At 30.0% G+C, this 23,331-nt stretch overlaps 2 protein-coding genes across 4 annotated transcripts in view; one reads left to right on the top strand and one right to left on the bottom strand.

Moving 5' to 3' along the window:
* The window catches only part of LOC107359073 (protein O-linked-mannose beta-1,2-N-acetylglucosaminyltransferase 1), a 43,018-nt gene that overhangs the window by 15,267 nt on the left and 4,420 nt on the right, over positions 1 to 23,331 (bottom strand). Inside the window, exons 2-3 of one of the 3 annotated variants that reach the window (XM_015925522.3) lie at positions 20,716 to 20,772; positions 9,765 to 10,294 (exon numbers count right to left, since the gene is read on the bottom strand). In XM_015925522.3, the coding sequence (XP_015781008.2) occupies positions 9,765 to 10,148 (384 nt within the window). In that variant the 5' untranslated portion in view covers positions 10,149 to 10,294; positions 20,716 to 20,772. Of the gene's footprint in view, positions 1 to 9,764; positions 10,295 to 10,919; positions 11,236 to 20,715; positions 20,773 to 23,331 lie in introns of those variants that run through there. The other 2 variants (XM_015925538.3, XM_015925529.3) reach the window with 2 other exon arrangements.
* On the top strand, positions 13,825 to 15,176 carry LOC107359613 (uncharacterized). Its single transcript, XM_089266972.1, has 2 exons — positions 13,825 to 14,410; positions 14,812 to 15,176. The coding sequence occupies exons 1-2, from the start codon at positions 13,954 to 13,956 to the stop codon at positions 14,826 to 14,828; spliced, it is 474 nt and encodes a 157-aa protein (XP_089123098.1). The 5' UTR covers positions 13,825 to 13,953; the 3' UTR covers positions 14,829 to 15,176.

Here is a 23,331-nt window from a genome sequence, read left to right as displayed (position 1 = left end):
ATACTTTGACTGAACAATAAATGGTCAATGAAAAGAGGAAACAATAGCAATTATTTAATCATTTAATGTTGAGTTATTGAAACAATCAAATCAACTTTTCCTGCCTTTTATCCACTTTTTTATTGATGCAAAAAAGATATTTCAATATTAACATTTAATGTTTGCGTTTCAGTTCAATCTTTAAATTCATTGACAAATGATTCAAGTTATCGAGATCATTTAATAACATCGGAAATGATTTCAATTCTGAATTTAATGGATTCAAAATTGAATCCTTTGACGGTCAATAATTTTGCTCCAGAATCAAAGTGATTTGTCTTGAGTCTCTTATCCAAGTTTCAGACTTTTCCTTTTATCATTTTTTCCATTTCAAATATTTTTCTCTGAAAAGCTTTTTTTTGCACCAAAAAATAGTAAAAGCTGAAGGATGATGAACGATGAAATTGAAGGATAATCTAGATGAGAAGGATTAAGATGTTATTTTGATTCAATAACTGAATGTTGGATTGGATTAAATCCAGAATAACTTTTTCTTCTTCTTTACTTTTCGTTTCTTTGTTTTCACAATCAAACGCATTAAACAGTTCATTTGGAATCATCTTAATCAGAGTTAAGCTGAACCAATGATTTAAGATGATAACAATTGGATAATTATCAAACAATGGATCAAAAAGATAAACATTTTTTGCTGTTGATCCATCAATGATAAATGTTGATGAAACAAAAGTTGAGCTTTCAAATGAATTCAGTTTTACCAGACTAAAAGTGACAAAAGGTAGAAACATTGAGATTCAGTTGGAAAGCTAAACATCAATTTCAACAGCAACTTGATTAACATTATTCAATTGATTCTGTTTGAAGAGAATTGGGAAAACAATTGAAAAACATGGAATTTCAGGAAAATGATTGAAATGTGTTTAAAAGAAGTGAAAATTGAGTCCACTTTCAATTTTGTTTTCACATTAAAATACATGGAAATTGAATTTATGCGCTTCTTACTGTTGATACAAAAAAAGTGTTATAATTGAAACGGGAAAAGAACAAAAAATGGATGAAAATGTGTCAAAATCATCATTGGTTTTGCAGGGAAAAGTTGACATTACATGTGCTTTTACAGGAATCATTTGAAACATTATGTTGAGTTTATAGAGAGAAAAAATTGTGTCAAAAATTTCAAACTGAACGCAATTCTTGTTTCTATCTGTTGATGCTTTTAACCTGACATTTCAACTTTACCATTTTACAAGAAGTAAAAATGGATTCTCGAAAAAAAGTTTTGTATTTTCAATGAAAAAGTACGTGCGAAATGAGATGAAAGTGGCATTTTTAAAGCTCTTCAAGTCTCTTTAGGCAAAAGTTGATGAACTTTCAGTTTCCTCTTCTTTTTGTCTTATCTTTTCAGGTCAACAAATCAATTAATTTTGAATGAATGATAAAAGTAAATCACAAAATCACAGCTTTTGATGGTTTTATTAATGAATTTGGCAAATATTAATAGTAAATGGATGAAGAAAAGGTAATCTTTTTACCTTGAAGCATTGGATGAAAGATGAAAAGGTTGACAATAAAATGACAGAAGATAAATATTGTCGACAGAAAAGTGAGTTTCAGTAAGTTGACGAGTTTGATGAATAATTTCATTAATGATTGTACTTCAAGTCGAGTGTTGTAAAACAAAGTGTTTAATCAATAGACATTTGAACAATTTGATTGTTGATTAAAAAAAAGGTTTCCTTTCAACTTTTGCTCTCAGCAAATGAAGAGATTTTAAATTTTGACAAAATTTCGAGGTTGACTGAGTGCAAAGCCTTAACTGAAGGATGATAAGTTTAACGCCAATCTGAGTGAATTAACATGAGCATGAAAAGAATTGGCTTTTATATAACTGTTCATGAGTGATAACAACAATTTTGAAACCACCCTCATGATAAACATTGACTTCTAGTTATGAAAATATCCAGAATATCATGAAGGAGAAAAATGTCAAACAAACAAAAGTTGGCTTGAATAAACATGAAGCTGATCAACTGATATTCCAGTCTGATAAACATTTGTTAAGGGTTAACACCAAAAATCTGTTGATCAACAAGTAACAATGAGAAGTTGAAAGTCAGTTACCAATCAAGTCAAGTGAATGAAGAAAAGGATCACAAATTTGATTGATATGAAGATGAAGAAGATGAAGAAGATGAAGAAGATGAGGGAAGAAAAGCAATCATGGAATCTAGGAAATCGAAAAGTTTCGTTCCGGAGAATTAAGAGAATATAAATATTAGCGTTGAAAGCAATTTGACTTTTCCAACCATTCCATTTATTGTCATCATGAAATGGTTGAATAATGAGGAAAAGGATCAAAAATATTGCTGATGAAACGGTTCAAGCTCAATAACATTAATGGACTAATCATGAAAAGTTATCTGATTAGAAGAGGTGAGATTGGATATCATGATTAGCTAATGTACAATGGATATCAAATGATATTAATTAAGATGATAAGCTTATCAACTGAGGCCAAAGTAGATGAAAAATGACCTCAATTTTGTTTTTCTTTTAAAGGCTTTTAAGGTCGACTCAAGTATCGACATTATTTTTAGGTAAACTTCATGAATGATGAATGATATTCAAGTATATTTTACTATTAAAAGTAACAATTTCATTTGCAATTTGTTTCTTCACTCCATTGAGAGGTTGCAGGTTAAAAGGTTGCAAATTTTAATTGAATTATTTATCCAGAATCGATTGACATTATCAGCAATAATTAATTGAACTCTAAGTGAATAAGAGAAGTTCATTGATAATCTTTCGTTTTTTTCTTCTTCTCATGACTTTTCCATGAAAAAAAGAAGAAGGAAAAATCCAAAGAAAATAAATCATCATTTAGCTTATTCTGAAATTTTCATTTCTTTTCATCCAAAATAATTTTAAACATATTGTCAGGGAAGAGATTGAACAAAGTAGATCAATACTAATAATATTATCATCAGAATTATTATCATTTCTTTTCTTTCTTTTCCCATTGATATGAATAAACTTTATGTGAACAGACAAGATAAGTTTTAGATAAATTGTTCAATCAATATTCAAACAACTTTTTGTTCCGAAATTGGGTGAAATAATATTGCAAGTTATTTCCAGCAAAATTCAGCTGGAAAAGGAAAATGAAGGCAAGAGAAGAGAAGAAAAAAATCTGATAAAAAAAGGAGTTATAAAGAATAACAGATTAATATGGAAAAGTTGAAGATAACTGAATTTGAATAAGAAAATTGTTGGCAGCAAAAAATAACAACATCCAGGATAAAAAGCTGAATAAACTAATATTGACAAAATATAATCATTTATAAATCATTGTAAATCAAAGTTGACAAAACAAATTAACATTGTAATCTATAATATTTCGTCTTCCCTTCGTCTCTTCGCAAATTAACTTTGAGCTATTTTTAATATCACAAATGCACAACATCTTGTGAGTTTCATTAAATTTGCTTATCGCAATTTGATAAGATGAACACTGAAAATATATTGAAAATTGGGTGAAACTTCATTTTTTGTCCTCAACAGAGAGATACTCTTATTATATTACGCATACAATAGGCACTTTCAAGATATGAATATATATTTATTTATATTTGTGTGTGCAACATTTAATCAACTTTCCCTTTTCTTGCTCTTCAATATTCACCTCTTCAGTTCAATATTGGAAAAACTTTATTACCTTCAAAGCGTTCGCTTGCAAGCAAAAAAGCTAATAAACCAAAGTTGCAATTAATTTCAATCTTTAAGGGCAATCAACTTTTTTCATTATCGCCAACCTCGACTACAGTTTTGTAAATTTATTGACTCGTTTTGAGGTTTCACTCAAATTTCGTTCTTCGATATTTTCCTATTTCCAGTTCGAACTAAATGATCAGAGTCGAAATTGCAATTTCATTGCAATCGAAATTTCTTTCATTGTCTTCAAACTTTCCTTCAATTCATGACTAGTTTGAGACGAAATTATGAAAATCTTTGAAATTTTCAGCTCGAACTCAATGTTTTCACAAAAGTAGAAAATTTTTTGCTTTTATTCTTTGAACTAAACTGCAATTTTCGATGAACTTTTTGACTCGATTCGAGGCAAAAATACACTTTTTCAGTTTGAATGAAATCATAAAAATGATGCAAAACTCGAGATTACAAAGTTTTTTCGAATTCGATTTGATTTAAACTTGGAATTTTTCGAAATTTTGTTGAATCGTGAAATCAAAATTGTGATAAATTCCTTGTGGTAAAAGTGATTTATCAAAGTTGAAAAGTGAAGGTCAAAGGCGTTGAAATGTCCAATTTATCGACTTTGCTTCGATATTTAATTTATGTCTTTTAATTTCGCCCATTTTTCAGGGAAAATTGGAAGGAGAATTGATGAAACTTGATTAAACAACTAAACTCTGAACTGAAAGGTTTGATAAGCTGATAAACGAGTTTCAATTTTGATGGAGCAACAAACAATGAAAACATCAATCTATCATTTATAATGATTTGTTGATATGGAATGAAGTAAAGCCAGAAAAAGAGTTTCGATGATAATCTGAGAAATAAAATTTTCTCCTGAAAACGAGAAAAACAAATGAAAGACAAGATTATTACAGTTATTATTTTCATTAGCAACAAATGATATTGCATTATATTGTCTGAATGATAATATGATTGCTACAAATCTTTACCAGTCAACTTAATTATCACCATAAATAATATCAATAATAACAACCAGCTTATCATGAATTTGATATCGGTCAATCCCTGAGACTCAAGTGATTCCTCAATATGCATACAATGATATCATTTGATGCCGCGATTGTTGGTGCAAAAGTAAAATTGGTTCACCCAAAGTTTAATAATAAATGGATCTCAATCAAAGTCGGAAAATGATGGCAATAAGAAGTGCGAAATAACTGCAAATGAAAAGCTTTACAAGTTAATGGTATCAATAATAAAGGGCCATAATAAGGATCATTATCAACATTATTTCATGTGAATCAAGTTATCAAAGGAAAGAGTAAATTAATGCATTAGACGATCAAATTAATGATTAATATTAAATATGGTCAACAAGGAGAGTTAATTGTTTCCAGATTCAATCGTAATTTATCAATAAGCGAAAATAGTTGACTATTGATGGGAAAATCATGATTGTTTCTTGTCAGATAAATTGCAAGACTTTTTTTCCTTCAAATGTTAAATGAACTTTTTTCACCAGTCAAGTCTCAACTGATCAACTTGATAAACTTTTTTTGTCTTTTTTCTGTTTCTTTAAACTCCATTTAAATAGTTATTTAAAACTCTTTAACAATTTAATTAACATTTAGATTTGTAAATTAGATTTAAAGTGCCGCAAGCAGTTGAAGGTTTTTTTCAGAGTCAAAGTTTTGATATTAAATTGGGAAAATTAAGTCTCCAATGGGTAATAAAGTTGATTTCAATTGAAGATTACATTTGAAAATAAGTTGAACCTAAAGGTAAAGCTCGATGGACAAAAGTCGAATGGACAACATTAAAAGTTATATCAAGTTTAACGACTAGTTATTATGGTTTTTAGATTGTTACATTGTAAAGAAACAAATTAACAACATTGAAAAGAATTGAAATTTCATGAGTTTGACGACAATAGATGTTTGGTGAAACTTTGATGTTTCATGATTTTATTGAATTTTGTTGAGTTTAGGTTGAAAGTGTTGATCCGATCAATCTGATGTAATTATAATGAATTTGGTGATGAATTATTATGTGAAAAAACAGAATTATTCAATGAATGATGAATGTAGAAATGAAATTGTATTAATTTGATCAAATCTATTTATGTATATTTATATATTCATAGTTTTTCATCTGTTTGTGTTGATTTGATTAAAAACGAGAACCGGAACTATCTTTTGCTCAACTATTTTTCATGGCAACTCTTTTATTGAATTAACTAACCTGCAATGTTTGATAATGTAGTTAATGGATAAAATTGAGATGATTTTATCATTTTGTCAAGAAAGAAGAAGAAGAGTTGAGAGGAAAAAAGGGAAAGGAAAATGTGTTTAGGTGATCTTGCAAGTAATGTGTAGGATGAGGAGGATGAGGAGGATGAAGGAAGATAATCATCACCTTGGATTTTTATATAATGGAAGATGATGATCATTGAGGCAATAAGATTCACACGACTTATTTGATTAACATTAATTGAGAAAACAAGATTTTTTTTTGTTTCTGTCAAAGAGGCAAAGTTTCAAATCAAGATGTTCAATCAGAGTCTGTGAATAGACAATAAGTTAAAAGGTGTAAAGATGAAGATGAAAGGAAAGGTGAAGAGTAGAGATTATTTTCAATTGTCTTTTCAATGATCATCTTTCATGAAGACAACCATGCAAATGTTGACAATTTTAATCACTTAATCTACAATTTCAACGTGAAAATCAATGGAACCAGAAAACTAGAGACATTTCCTTCCAATTGAACGTTAAATTAATGTCAACTTGAAGCAAAACTGAAGTCATGAAAAATGTGTTTGTCTTCTGAAGAGTTAATTTCTTTCGATAATTTCTGAACTTGATTTTTCGAAGCTTCTGAACTGTCCAATGAAAAATGTCCAATTGATTACAGCTCATGAAGCTTGTTGATCGTGAACTTTGCAGGTAAATGGCTTGATTGATATTGAAGCAAAAAATAGGTTTGAATGTTGAAATTGAATGTTTCAATTGTTTGTCAATGTTTCCAAACAAGCAAAGCAGGTAAAAACATGTAAAGATTCAACTATTTTTTATCATTTTCATTCAATTTAAACTGTAAACATCTTACATCTTGTATTTCATCTTGAACATCATCTTTAAACAACAATCCTTTCGAAATGAAAAGTTTTAGTCCGATTGGAATCAATTGTGTTATTTTTTGGATATAAATATTTTTCAAACTTGTATCTTTTTTGTAGACCTTTTGTATCAAGATTGTTACAATTAAGTTACAATTAATTGATGATTGATTGGCATTTAAGTTGAACCATTTGAGTTTGAAAATGTTTCAATTTACTTTTTTTTTATTACCAATTCCTTCTGATCAATCAAATGAATCAACAAAAACGTTTACAATTGACTAACTATCATTTAACTGATGCTAATTTTTCAGCTCAAATATCCATTGCTATTTGATGGATAAACATTAAAATAATAATGACATCAATTTTGACATTTTGAGACACTTTTTTTAAGTAATCATAATTTGCTGTCAAAATTTCTCAATTGTTCAAGATTAATTATATGAATTAAAGTTTTCTTGTCTAGCAAAAGGTGAAAGCCTTTCCAAGAGCATGAAATGAGCGAAAGTTTCAGCTAATTTTAAAGGGATTAACATTAATTAGAATGGAAAATTATTGGTGATTAAAGAGCTTTTAAATGGATTATTGTTACAAATTAGTTTTATGCTTTGACCCTTATGATTATTATCATCATTTGTTGAGGTTGTTTCATGGGAAAACAGTAAGAGTTTGGATTGGGCTGAATAACAATGTCTTTTCAGTTGAAATGCTATTCAAGTAAAATGCTTATTAAAATCAAATCAGACATCAGTTTAATAATCATTTGATCAAGAATGAATTCAAATTGTTTAACATGAATAACCATGGAACCGATGGAATCGGATTAAGTGACCAAAGACAATACAGAATGAAGTAGGTAAAAGATGGACATTACACATGTTATCAATTTATTGTTACAATATTAATGCAAAATAATCGCATAATTTGTGAGGAAAAATTTTGTTACAGATTAGGATATGAATATCTCAGAACTGAGAGCTGAATTTTTTTGGCTCTATTAGCTCATTTTGTATAAATTTGCGACCAGTCACAGATTAGACTGCAACTTAATCGCCATGAAAACTAGTGATCTCAAACCTACATGTAAAGCTTTTTTATTACTAATTGTGATATCGAGATAAAATTCAAGATTCAATTTAGAGGCAGCAAGATGACATTTTCAAGTTAACCTCTGAGTCTTGAGCTGATCATAAATAGCAACAGTCAATCCAACTTATTATTAGAATCAAGCTTCATGTTAGAGATTGGATGGATGAAATCACAGTCAACAATGAATGTTAACTGTACATTGAGATTTTAGTACAATTGATGTAAGTCTGACATGTTAGACTTGAATTTAGAATTCAAGATTTTAACGAGTAGAATATTCTTAGTCATGAAAAAGAAAATAATTAGAAATTCAAGAGTGGAGTGACTATGATTAAGTCTTGTGTACTGTAACTGTGTGTAAATGAAAGGAAAAAGTATTTATAAAAATCATGTCAAGAAGTCTGTGTAAGTTTGACCAATTGTCACTTAAGGGATGAACAATATGAAATGGTCATCGATAGTTTTCTTGGGGAAATGGTTAGTTTTGATTTGTATCCTAACAATGACAGAGCAAACATAAGACTGAGTCAATATGCTTCTCATCAACTTCTTGTCCCAATAATGTAAAATAATCCGACAACCTCAACTTATCAGGTAAACGTAAACTTTACTCGGCTCAATAAAATTAGCTCAGTGATGCCTCATAAACTTAGATCAAGTTGATCGAGTAATCATTGTATGTGACTTTCAACAGATCATTTTGCGGTTGAGAATAAGTTAATCTAAACTTTTTATTAGCATCGAAGCAACAAATCCTGCTAATCACAATTGTAATCAATTTGGTTGTTTTAAATCTCATTTTACCGGCCTTTTCTAGTTTAACCTCAAAGTAAGTCAACTTTGATTTTAATCCAAGAGGCAAAACAGGTTATTTTCAGGTGCAAAACAAGTCAGCAGCTTTAGTCGTAACTTTGAGTCTACATGCGTCTTGGGAAGCGGACATTAATTATTATTCGTTGCAATAGAAAGAAAAATTGGAAATTGTGATTTATTCTGATTTTTGTTTGCTTTGTCTTGCTGTTGTTTCACGTCTGTCCAAGTCATTATGATTAAGTATGGTTGGGTCCGTTTGACCCAATTAATTGAAAGAGAGAAGAAAAAAATGGTTGACATGAGATTCATTTTAAATGAGACAACAAACATTAACACAATTGAGAAGAAAAAAACCAGCAAACGTTGCAATTAGCATTCAACCCATTTTGCGATTATCATTACCTTTTATTCCCTTCCCTTCAATTATCTTAATTTACTCATTATAAAACTGATTCACAGCATCTTTTCCTTCCATCTGATATAACAGTTGACCAACAGGCCAAAAGTCTTGGCCAAACGGAAACCTAACCAGATTTAGATAACAAACCAAATCCTCTTTCCTGAATCATCTAATGTTCAACAAATTTTCACCTTAAATCACTTTACACTACTTGATGACAAATGAGTGGAAATACAAAGTTTGTCCCAATAATGGAAAATAATTGAAAAGACAAATTTTGTCGATAATTTCATAACTCATTTGTTATCGACATTCATGAAAATATGACAATGTTTATTAGAGAAAAAAAGTTTGATTAATGATTTCTAATGAATAAGTTTAACCAAGAAAAACTGGAATTTCATTTCTGCTAACAACAAATTGACACGCTTAAAACAATTTGATTAGTTTATTGCTCAATGTTGCCATGAAATCGTAAAAGTTGAACCATTATTAGAGGGCAAAGTTTCACCTTCAATATCGACAAGATTTCAATTGAAAATCGATAAAATGGTAAAAAGACGAACAAAAAAGGAGCAAAATTTGCATGTTATCTACAGTTGGATGAGAATCGGAAAAAGAAGGTTAATTTACCTGGAAGGCTTTGGCTAACATGCGTTTCGGTATAATTGCCATTGAAGTGATTCTACCGCAAACTGGACTTCGTCCACGTTGACTGTATTTATAATCAATTAACGGTTTAAAAGAGTGATTAGTCCACTTTAATTTACTTCCATGGCGATGGTTGTTGTTATTGGTTAGGTTTAAATGCGATTGTTGATCACAATTTAATCGTTGGTTGGTTGTACTGGTTGTTATTGCTGGTGGTGAAGGTATTGCAGATGAACATGAATATGGTAAAGGTGAAGATGAAGGTATTAAGGGTGGCGAGGTTCCACTGGTTGATCTGTTTGACCATGAGTCAGTATTGGTTGATGAGGATGACTTTGATTGTGATGAGCTCAAGATAATTGTCATTGTTGACAATTATTTGCTTCCAATTTCAAGAGAAACAATTAAAACATTGAACGTCGATTAAGGTCACTTTTGATAATCCATTTGATTAGAAAGTTTAAAAGTTGCTTTCACAGTTGACGAGGTTTGTACATTCCGTTCACTGGAAACTGCGATAAACAAATAAAAGATTAAATTAATTGTTCAACTGAGAAAATCATGAGAATCAGCTGATTAGATATTAAACCTTTTTTCACACAATAAAAACTCAAATCATCTTCAAAGGTGATAAAACTAAATGATGAGAAATTAATTTTAAACTTCAACTTGGTCAACCAGTTATCTCATTAAATGATCAATTGACTGGTTAACGGTTTAAATGATTATTGAACGAGTCACTATCATGACACTTGAATTTTGAACAACCAAGTTTCATGATAAAGACTTTCACTAAATGGTCATCTTTTTCATAAGTCAAGTGGTTGGAAGATGATTAAGATGATGTCAAGTTTTGAGTAAAGCTTTTACTAGCAATGTCTTTGGATAACTTGAAAAGGATGAAAACTGTGAAGTTTCATGAAAAAGATGAGGAAACATGAATGATGTTGATGATAATGAGTTTGTGAGTGATGAAGCTAATTTATGTTAATGGAATTAAGATTAAACTTGAGAAGGCAAATGATGAGAGAAAAAGTTTTACAAAGAAAAACTTTCAATGAAATTATTAATTGATTAAACTAGAGCACTTAGCATCACTTTGAGATTCACAGAGACAATCAAATCCATGTTAATTACCTTAATCCACGAGTCTTTTAAAAAGAGATTAACCATGACTTTAAGGTAAGATTAAGGAAACACAAACAGAAAGGTTTTGATGTAAACATTGATCAAGCTCAAGTGATCAACTGAAAGATGATTTGAATGATGGTTAACATGATTGAGAGATATTGAAAGTCAAACAAACAAACTTAAGGTTGTTACAGTAAATCAGTTTGGGTCAACAATTGGTTTACAGTCCATTAAATGGTCAACAATATTTTGAGACTTTTTTTTGTTACTTTATGCGGTTGATAAACACCAACTGATGAGGATGCTGTTACTGGCTCCTCAACATTGAATGAAACCTTCAAAATTTCACTTCAACTAAAGGGAGCCAAACAGATGAGGCGGAGTTTACAGGTAGAGTGAGAGTGCAAGAGGTTCATGGTAATGGTGCGCATGTTGTGGCACAAGTTTTCATCAAAATCATGGTTAGTCAAAGTTCCAAGAGGATCAGATTAACTAATCACCATTAACTATTTATTAATTTAACTAATTTTCCATTCCTTTTCATTACTCAAAATGTTCATCTTAGTTCATCAAGTTACATTGAGTTTCAAATTCAGTTTCAAAAGTTTCAATTTTATGCGAAATTTTCAATAAAAGTTAACATTTTTTCACTTTTTACTTCAATTTCATCAACTTGTTGATTTGTTATCAATTGATTGAGTTAATTATGAGAATAATGAAATGAATGGAAAATACAATTGATTGCATTTTTCGCGTTCTCCTAAAAATTTATTCATTTTGATAATGAACTTTTCTCATTTCATTTAGAGTTCAATTTTAACCAAAAAAAAGTTTATTTTCAACTCGAAATGTTTCTAAAGGAAGAAGTTCATTTCCATACAAATATCAGTTATTTAAATGATAAACTGTAATCGCTAAATGAACGATTGTAATAATTAATGGATAAATTGATTTGTAGATGAAATTTACATTCAATTTTCATCTGAATAATATTAACATTTTAACAGATCAACTTTCACTTGAACATAATAATATGATGAAAATGGCCGTAAATAAAGTTACTTTTTTCATCAATTTTGTTTCACTTTTGCTGCAACTCATTGTGTGTGTTCCGTGAATGGCTAATAAAACCTTTACTGGACTGGTTCATTCCCGGTTGACCTTCAAGTTGAATGAGCTGAAGAAGAGAACTGATGATAAAAAATATAAAAATATATCATCAACCTCCTAACAAGAGATTTTTCTCTCTTTTCTCTCTTTTCTCTTTCTTCCCATTCTTCATCTTTTCTTCATCTCATCAGCCAAAGCCTCATCTCTCCACCAACTGGCTATAATAATAGTACATTTCATTACAACATATCAATGAACCTTACTCTCCATCTTCATCTTTTCAAGTTTATCTTTTTTCAAAACTTTCTCTTCAAACTTTCCCTTTTTTACTTGAAAAGATAGTTGTTTTTGTTGCCAAAAATCTGTCCATGCAACCATGCAAAGGGAAAATAGACAGAAGATGAAAGATGGAGGAAAAAAACTTCTACCTGGGGTGACTTGGGCCAAGTAACTAGGTTTAACATCCTTTATCATCATCATCGGGATGATTAAGCTCATCATCTTAATCTTTTCTTTTCTTCTTCTTCTTTTGTATTTGCTTGTTTTTTTTCATGGCTGTTTAAATATAATGAGATTTGAGCTTTTTTGTCAGATGAAATTTGCTTAACAAACTGCTTCAAAGCTTTCAATGTAAATCACTAATCATTATCGATGAATTTACCATTACTTCAGAGTAACCCAATGATAAATATTAAAAGTCACTTTTAATCATTCTTTACTTTAGTTAGGAAAGTTCAATTTAAATCATCATTTAGTTCATTAACAGTGATCAATAAACTGACGATTGAAAAGTTTTCTTGTCACAATAATAATACAAAAAATGGATTAAAAGCTGAAACATTAGAGCCTGGGAAATGAGATAAACTTAGATTCGTTTTGATAAACTTGATGCCAAACTGAGTTCAAGTTTGGAGTCAAACAGATAAAGTTTTTTTACGAGCAAATCGTTTCAACAAACTAACCAAATCAACTGTTGAAATGAAACATTTGTTTCCATTTATTGTCTATTAATGATTGGAAAAACCTGATGATATGTTGACCAAAGTGACTGAAGGTTCAAGTTTATCGATTGAAACAACAATTGATACTTTTTTTCCTGCATTTCAAGTAAAAAATTTGAATAAAAAGCATTTCAATTGATGTACAGAGGGAAGTTTGGGAAACTAGTAAATGGTTTTCATTTACCTTGATAACTTTGATGAGATTCATCTGAAATCTGTTGGAACAAGGTAAATACAAGAGTAAACATAAAAAGATGATGATAAGTTAAATATTATTTTACAGGATGAGAAATTTGATTCTCAAGATAAACAGAGTAACCAGATCATTTAACCCAAGTTGTTTCACTGATTAGTATTGAATGAAAGTTTACAAAGGAAATGAAATGAATGAAAAAGTAAGGTTTCATTTTCAGCAAAATGATGCGATTTAAACAACAATTGAGTGGAAAAGTTGACAAACAGAGAAGAAGGTGAAAAAAGCAATTAATCAAGTCTATTTTTTGCCTTCATTGCAATAATTTAAATTGAACATTGAGTTTAAATTTGAATGATTTGAGGTGAGATCAGGATTGGTTAAAATTGGCGTTAAAAGAGTCTGTAATTCCATGAGAATCAATGAAATTGACAGATTATTATTATTGATGATTTGTTGTTGTTTGGGTAAATAAGGAAAGTGCACTTCGACTCCCTGCCTAAGAAACCATTGTAAATCACCAACAATTGTTATCTAGTTACCTTAAATTGTTGATTGTTTTGCCTGTTGATCTATTCATTTGTTATGGTTACCAAGTGGTCGGGAGTCAAGGCAAGGTGAGGGTTAAGGTGGAGTTGAAAAGTGAAAAGAAATGAACAAAAATATGGAAACAAGTTGAGAGGGTTCAGAGCTTTTTTCCAATCAATGTTGACTACAAATTACAGTAAATAGGACAATGGATTCATTATCATCTTCACCATCAACAATCTATTCCCGTAAATGCATCAGTGAAGTTAAATCGCCAACTTGGTACAAATTTGGTCGCTATTTCCTCATCTTTCTGGCAATCACAACAATCATTTTGGATTCACAAAAGATGATCACTGAGTACAACAGGTCGACAATCGAGTTGACTTCGTCTAAATTGCAAGTAATTACCTTTTACTCTTCTTCCATAATCACTCATCTTGTTGGACTTGGAGCGGCCATTGATAATGAAATGTGGTTGACCGTCGTTTGCCGTCTTGTCTCTGCTCTAATCTATCAAATCAATTTAACGTCTAAATCGTCCGATGTTCAAACGGATCCAGCTAAGTTGGAAAAAATGATTCGTAAAAAGATTCGCAAAAATCCTGATCTATTGAAATCACTGAGATCCGAGCCTTTCCAATGGTCAACTTTGATTAAAAATTGTAAGTAATGGCAAGAACATGAAGATGAAAAAGATAATGAAAGTTACTTATTTTTTTTCAACAAATCAATCAATAGATCAATATTAGGAAAACAATTTTCCATCATTAACAATTTACGAAACTTTCAAAGGTAATAGCAAAGTACAGATTAAATCAGATTTAACCTTCAACTTGCATTTCAAGTTAGATTAGACAAACAACTTTTATCTTTAGCATCTTCAGCATCTTCCGCATCACCAGAAACATCATCACCTTAACATTATCTTTAAATATTTTTCACAAAATATTTTCTTTTCCATTTTTACGAGTCAACTTTTTTCGGCTATTTTTGCTCATCTTGACTTTGCTTCTTTACCTTCATTTTAACCTAACAACGAAAATAACTTTTCTTTTTTTCTCAGTTTTAGTGACCTTCTAATGTGAGCCAAAAAAGGTCAACTTCCGTCTGCATAAACCCGTTACAAGTTTTGACCAAACATGCAAAGATGATACCTTTAAGGCACAATTATACAAGTTGAATGATGAAAAGGATGACAAAGAAACTTGCTTTTACTGTTGATAAGAGGATTCAAAGCGCCAAGACAAGTGAAACCAGGCTAACCTTATTTCAATCCTTTTTTATCCTTTCGTTACAACAATCATAATCACAGCTTTTCAAGCATTTTGTTGTGAGCAAACCTGCCTTTTCAATTGAACCTTTATTTAACCAAATATTGTGCATTCAACAATTAAAATGCAATGAATTAATAAACATGAACCAAGCGAATCAAGTTTTGTACAAAATCTTTGTTTTCAGGTAACAATGATTATAATGATTATCGCAATTGCTTGATTTGCAAGATAAACTTTGAAACAATAAATGTCTTCATCTTTGGCACAGTTTAGAGGCAACAACAATAAAGATCGCGATTGTTCATCATTATTGAAATCAAGTTTACACGCAAAGGTTTTTGCTTTGCTGTTGAGTTAAAAATTGATTCCCAAATATTGGGTTTAACTGTTCAAGTTGAATATAAGTTCATCATTTGTTCACTTATTGAAGGAGACTTAAATGATTCAATGATTGTTAAGGAATGGGCAAAGGAATCGGAATGATTGGTGAAAACAAAACTAGTCCCATGGATGATTAATCGTCAATCACATTTTATAGTTGAAATGGTTGCAGAAGTAAATAAGCTTTGGTCATTCCAATAAAATGAGTAAAGATTGATAGCTTTAGTTGCGAGAAAAATTTTTGTGTTGCCAACAATTCTCATGGCGATTGGTGTACAACAACTACAATAACAGAATAGCAACATTTTCACCTCATTTTCACCTTATTTTTCTTTTCCTCATCTCACCATCATCACCCTCTACTCTCATCATCATTTCTTAATATCAACATTTTTCTCACAACTTTTACTTTTAGCATCGATTACAATCTAGATACAAATATATCAACTCTTTTTTTGCCCGTTTTCTCCTGATTTCAAGCCAAACTCAGGTTAACTTGAACATCTCACAACAATCAACTAAGATCAACAGAGCAAATGACAAATGATGTTGCCAATTTAAAGGAATGACCCAAGATTAAATATTGGGATTGAATGGTCAACACCTTTTTTTATATTTATTTCATTTTCTGTTCAACTTTTACAATCTAATCATGAGTCTGGACGAACCCTGAACAGTCTAAAAATCATCGAGTAAAGAGGAATCTAAAAGAGATGTAAAAAGCTTCGAATGATGGAAATGATTTTGCTTTTTGTTATTCTGGTTAACATGTTTATCAGACAAAGCAGGTTAGCTATTCTGTTACATGACAATGATGCTCATTAAAACTCTGGAAATATCAACTTTTTGTTCACTTCCATCAACTACCTGGTTTCATTTGTATAACATGAATGAAACCAATGAATGATGAAACGAGTTTTAAAACTAGAAGAAGAAGCTAAGGAAAGGATGAAAAGAAGATGAATAAGATTGAATTGGGAACAAGAAATGATAAATGGGAAAATGTTATCAATAACAAGTCTGTCTATACAAAAAAATTGAATCAAGTTCAAGTTGATGATTCAGTTACACTTTCAGATTATCTTCATTATCTGAATCTCTTTTTACATTTTACAAGCTATGGTTGGTTCAACTTTTTGTGACTTCATTAAAAAAACAAAAACAAGTCTGAATTATTATCCAGATTATTATTGAACAATTTTATTCCATGTTTATCCTGATTGAATAATGTTGTTAAAGGTTTATACTTTTTTGGGTTCCTGCAAAGTCGACAAGGAAAAAAAGGTACAACTGTTCATTGATTGTATCAATCATCACTCTTTACAATCTATTTTCATCTAATACTTATGAATTTATCATGAAAGTTACTCAATTTATACCATTCATGATCTACTTTTACCTCATGTACATTCTGATTAATCGGACATTTACTTTTTATCATATCTAATAATTAGAATGTTAATAGTTGTTATGATAAATTTCAATATTATTATTCATTGAGCTTGTGAACAAGAGTCGAGTGAGAACTGAAAAGAAACAAAAGATTAAGGCAAAAACTGTCTGACTAGAAATTCGGCGAAAAAAACCGTTTTAGATTTTTTAGATGCAAAATTCAATGCTGATTTCCATGAAGTCATTTATTTTGATCATACAAAACTGCCCCATTGCAGTCAATTAAGCAGATCGCGAGTAATCACACTAAATCACATACTCTCGCAACCTCGTTATAACTGGTGTTTTTTTCATTTTACGCCTTTTTGCAGGCAAACTCACGAACGGTTAATGCTACAGACCTAGGACTTGATCTACGGACTTTTGCAGATTGAACTGCATCTTTAATGCTCTTGATGTCGATAAACTCAATGTTTTAAATTGGTATACGCGTTCCCATGATTTGCAACGCTTTTTCATATCAATCTCTAGAATCTCAACGTTATTTGCAAAAGTAGATTAGATCAATGAATTCAGTATAAAATTTTGCACCCATCATGTTCATAACAAAAAATTTCTTGTTGGGCAGTTTTGGCCTTCATCTTTTGTTTCTTTCCACTTCTCACTCGACTCTTGTTCACAAGCTCAATGAATAATAATATTGAAATTTATCATAACAACTATTAACATTCTAATTATTAGATATGATAAAAAGTAAATGTCCGATTAATCAGAATGTACATGAGGTAAAAGTAGATCATGAATGGTATAAATTGAGTAACTTTCATGATAAATTCATAAGTAGATGAAAATAGATTGTAAAGAGTGATGATTGATACAATCAATGAACATTTGTCCCTCTGTCCTTTACATCATGTTCATGAAAAAAGTTCCTTACTAGGCAGTTTACCCTGTTCTTTTGGTCTCCATCCTTGTCTTTCTTTTTATCAAGGTAACAACAAATGTTATTATCATATTATTGTATAAATCATTTCGTTATTAACTGTATTTGATTAATGTGTTTTTACAGTTGAAAATGTGATCAACCAAAATGATATCAACTTAATTATTTCAAGTTAATTAATGGAATACTTGATTGTCATTAATATTTGCTTTGTACCGTTCAAAGTCAATGGATTTTGTCTTTTATTTTTTCAAGTCTCATTTCAATTGTATTATTTTCAATTTTAAAATTCAAGTTTCCTTAATGATCCGGTAAAATGGCTGCACGGTTAAGACGAAGGTGTGATAAATGAGTGAGTGTGGCTCATGTGAACAAATGAACTTTAATCATCAAAGTGGTCACTGAAATTACTGCAAGTTTAACCAATTTCTTGTGGCAATAATAATGCAAAGTAAACAGACTTGTTTCATGAGCTAAGACCTGGCTTCAGTAAATGTAACTTAAGATTCTTAATTTAATCGTTTTGACCAGTGAATTAACTTAATATCATCGCCAAACAGCTTACCATCAACATTAAGAAATGTGTAAAAATCTAAATTGAGTGTCAATCCTCTGCTTGACCATTAACTTTAATAGCTTTAATAGCTAATTGAATTGCTTTTCAATTGATTTTTCACTAAATGTTTAACAAAAAAAACTAAAAATGATTTCTAGCAATAACCAGATTCCTGTCAATTATGAAATTGAAGTGTCAATGAATTCACTGAATTGAAGTCACTCCAAAGTCAAGTAATCTGATTCAGCTCGAACTCACGTTTTAAAATGTTATTTGTTCAAATAAGACAAAAGATCGAATAACTTTATGGACAAATTTGCTCGAAGTAAATGCATCAATGTTAGTCAACCTCAGATTGCCATCGATCTTTGCTTTGTCTGGATTTTTCAAGAAAAACAAGTTCGAAGCAAAAAAAAGAAAATCTTTATTACAATCAAATCTTAAAGTCACAAATGATAAAATAGTGCCCAAAGTGGTCAATTTTGCTTGAATGTAGTCTGAATATTGGCTTGGTTTTGTTGAATCCAATTGTTATTCAACAATTGGTATTGTTGATTGTTGTACAGCTGAAGGATAAACAATCGAGAAAATTTGAGTTTATTTTTTGGTTCGTTTGTTGAACATTTTTCGTTAATTGCAAATTTGGTTAATTTTAGTGATAAATTGTCTTGTAATAGAGGGTTAAAATTAAAGTTAATATCATTATCAAATGATACGGTCAAGAGACACACGTCAAGACAAATGTAATAAATTAGAAGAGGGAAAAGAGATAATGATGATGAAAAATGGTGAAAATGATGAAGAGGATTATAATGATGCGGATCAAGAAGAGGGCTCTTTTTGCTGTTGACTATTACTTTGGTAAATAGTTAAAGGATCTTGAAGATGATATTTTGAAGGGTCCAAATCAAGGCGATACCTTTCTAATAGATACAGATTATTTGATAGACTATTGAAATTATATTATAATTTGGGTTAACAGGTCATTTATCTTTCTCCATCTCGCAGAGTCTAACATAACCAGAAAACCCAATTTTCAAGTTTAACGTTTCTCTTGCCAGTATCAACTCTTGTTTGGTCAGTATTTTTATCCCTTTAAATTGAGAAGATTTTTCTGAATAATATTCAGACCTTTTGCTTCATCATTAATGTTAACATTTTTCTGGTTTCTTTATCGCCATCGATATAATCACAATCATTTACTTAATCAAGTTAACCAACATTTTGTTGTTACTAGCGATTATCAATTGCTACAATCAAACCATGTTTAAGCTTGTTTGGTCAGTTAACAAAATGTTAATCCATCTTGTTTCACTGATTACCATGAAATTGGTGTAAACCTGAACCATTAGCAGGATTAAGATTGCGTTTATTTTCAGGATTAAACGTGAATTGATTAATGAAACTTACAATGAAAAACATTGAAACGTTTGAGAAATTATCTCAAAAAGACTTTTCTTTGATAAACTTTATTCTGTTTCCGATTCATTTTCAGATACATTTCTGTGTTCAGTCGAAATGAACTCAAGTTTATCATTTCTATTCATTGGGTCAACAAACTGAAAAGTTGAAAGTTAATTTCAAGTTCAATTCTCAACGGGTTTTGAGTAAATTAAAGCACATTTTTGTTGACCAACAAACTTGCAACTTTCATAAATGATAATTGTTAATTTAATTTGATTAAAGAAAACAACATCAATTTAAAATTTAAACCAGGGAAGAGAATGAAAAATCAAATTAAGCTACTCTAAATGTTAATCAGAAATTTGCTCAACTCATTCATCACAATTATCAAGTTATCTTTTGTTTCAAGTGTATTGCCATGCAAGGGAAACAGAACCCTTTAATGATACTAATTTATGATCAACATGATGAATCTCTGATTTGTCCTGGTTTACCTTAAAGGGTTGAAAGCAAATGAACAAAAAATGAACAAAATTTCATCTCAAAGCACCAAAAAAGCACAAAATGTGATGTTTTATGATTTTATGAAACACTAATTTGAAACACAAAGAAAGGCAAAATCAATTGTAAGAATCGTACATTTCATTCAATTTTTTCATCACTTCTCAACATCTGAATATTTATATTTCAGGATAAACATTGAAAATTAGTTGGAAATAAACAAATTTACAAATTTCTTGGCTAATTTCATTTGCTGTTAACTTCAGAATTCAAGATTTCATGAAAATCTATTTCGGTTTCACTCAACCTAAAAAAATATTTAACCAGAAAATTGATATTCAAAGTTATTGAAAGATTGAGAAAATTGAAAAAACGGAAATTTTCAATATAAATTTTGTATCCATAGAGTTGAATGGTCAAGTTAAATTGAGAAGTCTTTTTCTTCTCGTTCTGTTCCGGTTTCATGTGAACTTTTCAGCTGATTCAAGATAAATTTAATAAACATTGTTTACTCACCTTGTAGCCAAAGGCACTGACAAATCAAATGTTGAAATCAAAATTGTTGGCAATAATCTGGAATAACAATTAAAACTGTTTCAATTTTTTTCAATGAAAAACACTTTTTTTAACTTTCTTTGCAATTCAAATTGAACTTGACTTTAAGCTTCTATTGAATGCAATTTTTAGTTCATTTTTTTCTTGAATGATAGACCATAAATTATTGAATTTTACAAGATATTTGAATTGTGTAAAAATGATTATTGTTCAACATGACAGAATTTGAAAAGATGAGTCGATTTTTCTACCTTTTTCCTGATAAAAGTACTTTTTGAATAATATGGTGAACAAGTTATTATCAGTGTTAACCTGATTTGAAAAGATTGATGGATTCAGTGAGTGAAAGAGCAAGAATTGACCTGACTTAATATAATCAAGTAAAAATTGATTGAATAATATATTAGATTAAAAGAGTTGCTTAAAGATTTCAAGTTTCTTTGAATCCATCAATTCATTGAGAATCAAAAATTGAGTAGCAAAAAGAATGTTTCATCTTTTCTTTTTTTAGATAAAACATTAGCATCATCTTCATCTCAAGCATCAATTTAATATATTTATAAGACTTTTTTTTCTTGCTGTTGATTATCTTGGGTCTGATCGATCAAATGACATCAATTGATGCTGAGGAACCAGTTTTTTCGTGATAATTTTCACACATGTTTACAGGTAAAGATGAGTTAATGATGATGATGCTGATAATCAGATGATGTTAAAGGTAATAAAGGATGCATAATGAAAGAAAGTTACAACGTAATCATTGAACATGGAAAATAACTTTTGGATTAAATAACATTTAGACTTTCGTCATTTCTCAAGTCGATATGTTGTATCAGTTCATTGAGTAGTATTTTCAATCAAGAATCAGATAAACTGATTACGATTAGACGAGCAAGAATCATCAGTTTTTTGATAAGTTTATTGATAATTATCAAGATTTAATCTAACAACCTGGTGAAATTGACAAGAGTCAAGGTATAAGATAATTTTTAATGGATATTATTGATTGATTTATTCCAAGCTGAATTATTATTTCCAATCATTTTACCTTTTCTAAAGAAAAGATAATCAATTCATGAAACAGAACTGTAGATTCCAGGCTAATGGTTCGGCCTTTCATTCAATTCAATCTTTCAAGAGTTAACTGTTATTACAACTTGGCATTTCAAGTTAAAAGGTTAAAAAGTAAAGGCCTGAATCTGTGTAACGAGTATCATCTTGCGATAAGTATACAGATCTCTTTGAGCATAGATTAATGATAAAAGTGTTAAAAATGACTTTTGTTTCATCATCGCTTTTAGACGATCTTCAAATTCAACCGAAATAAGTGTCAGCAAATTTTTTGGAATATTTTTTATTTCGTTGTAAACTTATACCGTTCTGGTGGACAACTGCAAGTGCGTTAAAAGGCTAAAATTAACTTCATTGGCTTTTGAAGAAAAGGTCAGGTCTCCAGACGCAAAGAATCTTTGATCGAACTGATTTCTTTTGAATGACAAACAAAAACCTTTCATCGACATTACATTAGACTACTTTAAAGTACCAGAAAATGTCTCTGCCGTGAAATAGCTTATGTACACAGCAAGCGATATTCAAAAAGTAAAAAATGTTTAGTTAATCGGAATAACTTTCTTTATACGACATGTAAACAAAGGGGTTGAGGAACCATTGATTAGTTTAGTGACATTATCTGGTACTTTACAGTAATCAAAAGGCATAACGAAGATGCAGTTACTAGACAAGGATGCAATTTGTTACAATTGAAGTTTTTACATCAAGTAATTCTTCAAAATCGATCATCGTCAAAATTTTGAAGCATTGAATTGTCAAAAAAGGAACTCAACTTATCTCTCAGTTTTTACACTCATTCATGCAGGTTTTATCAACAGTATCAATGAATACAAGTTAAAGGTGAACCTTATAAGGACCAAATAATTCCAATGAAAAACTGAATCAATTGCAAATTTAATTTCGTTCATCAATAACGATGTAAAATAAGCAAATGATATGAACCATTATTGATAAGTTGCATTAGTAAAATTTTTGAAAATGGAAAAGTCTATCCATGCAAAAATAACATAAAAATCATCATCCGATTTCATTAAATTTAGAGATATTTTTGAGAAAATCAATCGACTTTCGATGTGCATAAAATTTGAAGCCTAAATAAAAGCAAAATCCAAACGATTATTATCAACTTAAATTGATTAACCCTGTCAACAAGGATTCAACTGACAACTTGTCAAATAATGATGCAAAATAATTAAACAAGGTGACCCAAGGTTTGACCAGACTGAAGTCACATTGGACTCGGCAAAATGAACGGAAATTGATTCCCAGTAATCTGAATAACTGTGATATTAATGATATTACACCATCTTTCTGTAGGAATAAAGTTGATGGAAATTGTTTACAATGCAATGTTATTAGATTTGATTGAATCACATGCAAATCATTATTAATAGATTGATGATGCAAAGTAAATCCATTTTTTTGTCCGTTGTTTATTCATTGGGTGTTGAGAATAGAAATGATAGATTATGATGAAAAATAACATCAAGAAAAGGATCAATTGCT

The sequence above is a fragment of the Tetranychus urticae genome, chromosome 2, assembly GCF_039701765.1.
Source record: "Tetranychus urticae isolate SD_2017Ah chromosome 2, NJAU_TeUrti_SD_1.0, whole genome shotgun sequence".
Taxonomy (NCBI): domain Eukaryota; kingdom Metazoa; phylum Arthropoda; class Arachnida; order Trombidiformes; family Tetranychidae; genus Tetranychus; species Tetranychus urticae.
This window is presented reverse-complemented; position numbering and strand designations above follow the sequence as displayed.

Bases quoted from the DNA above. Each gene is read 5' to 3' on its own strand.
- LOC107359613 (XM_089266972.1), top strand. From the start codon at position 13,954: ATGGATTCATTATCATCTTCACCATCAACAATCTATTCCCGTAAATGC.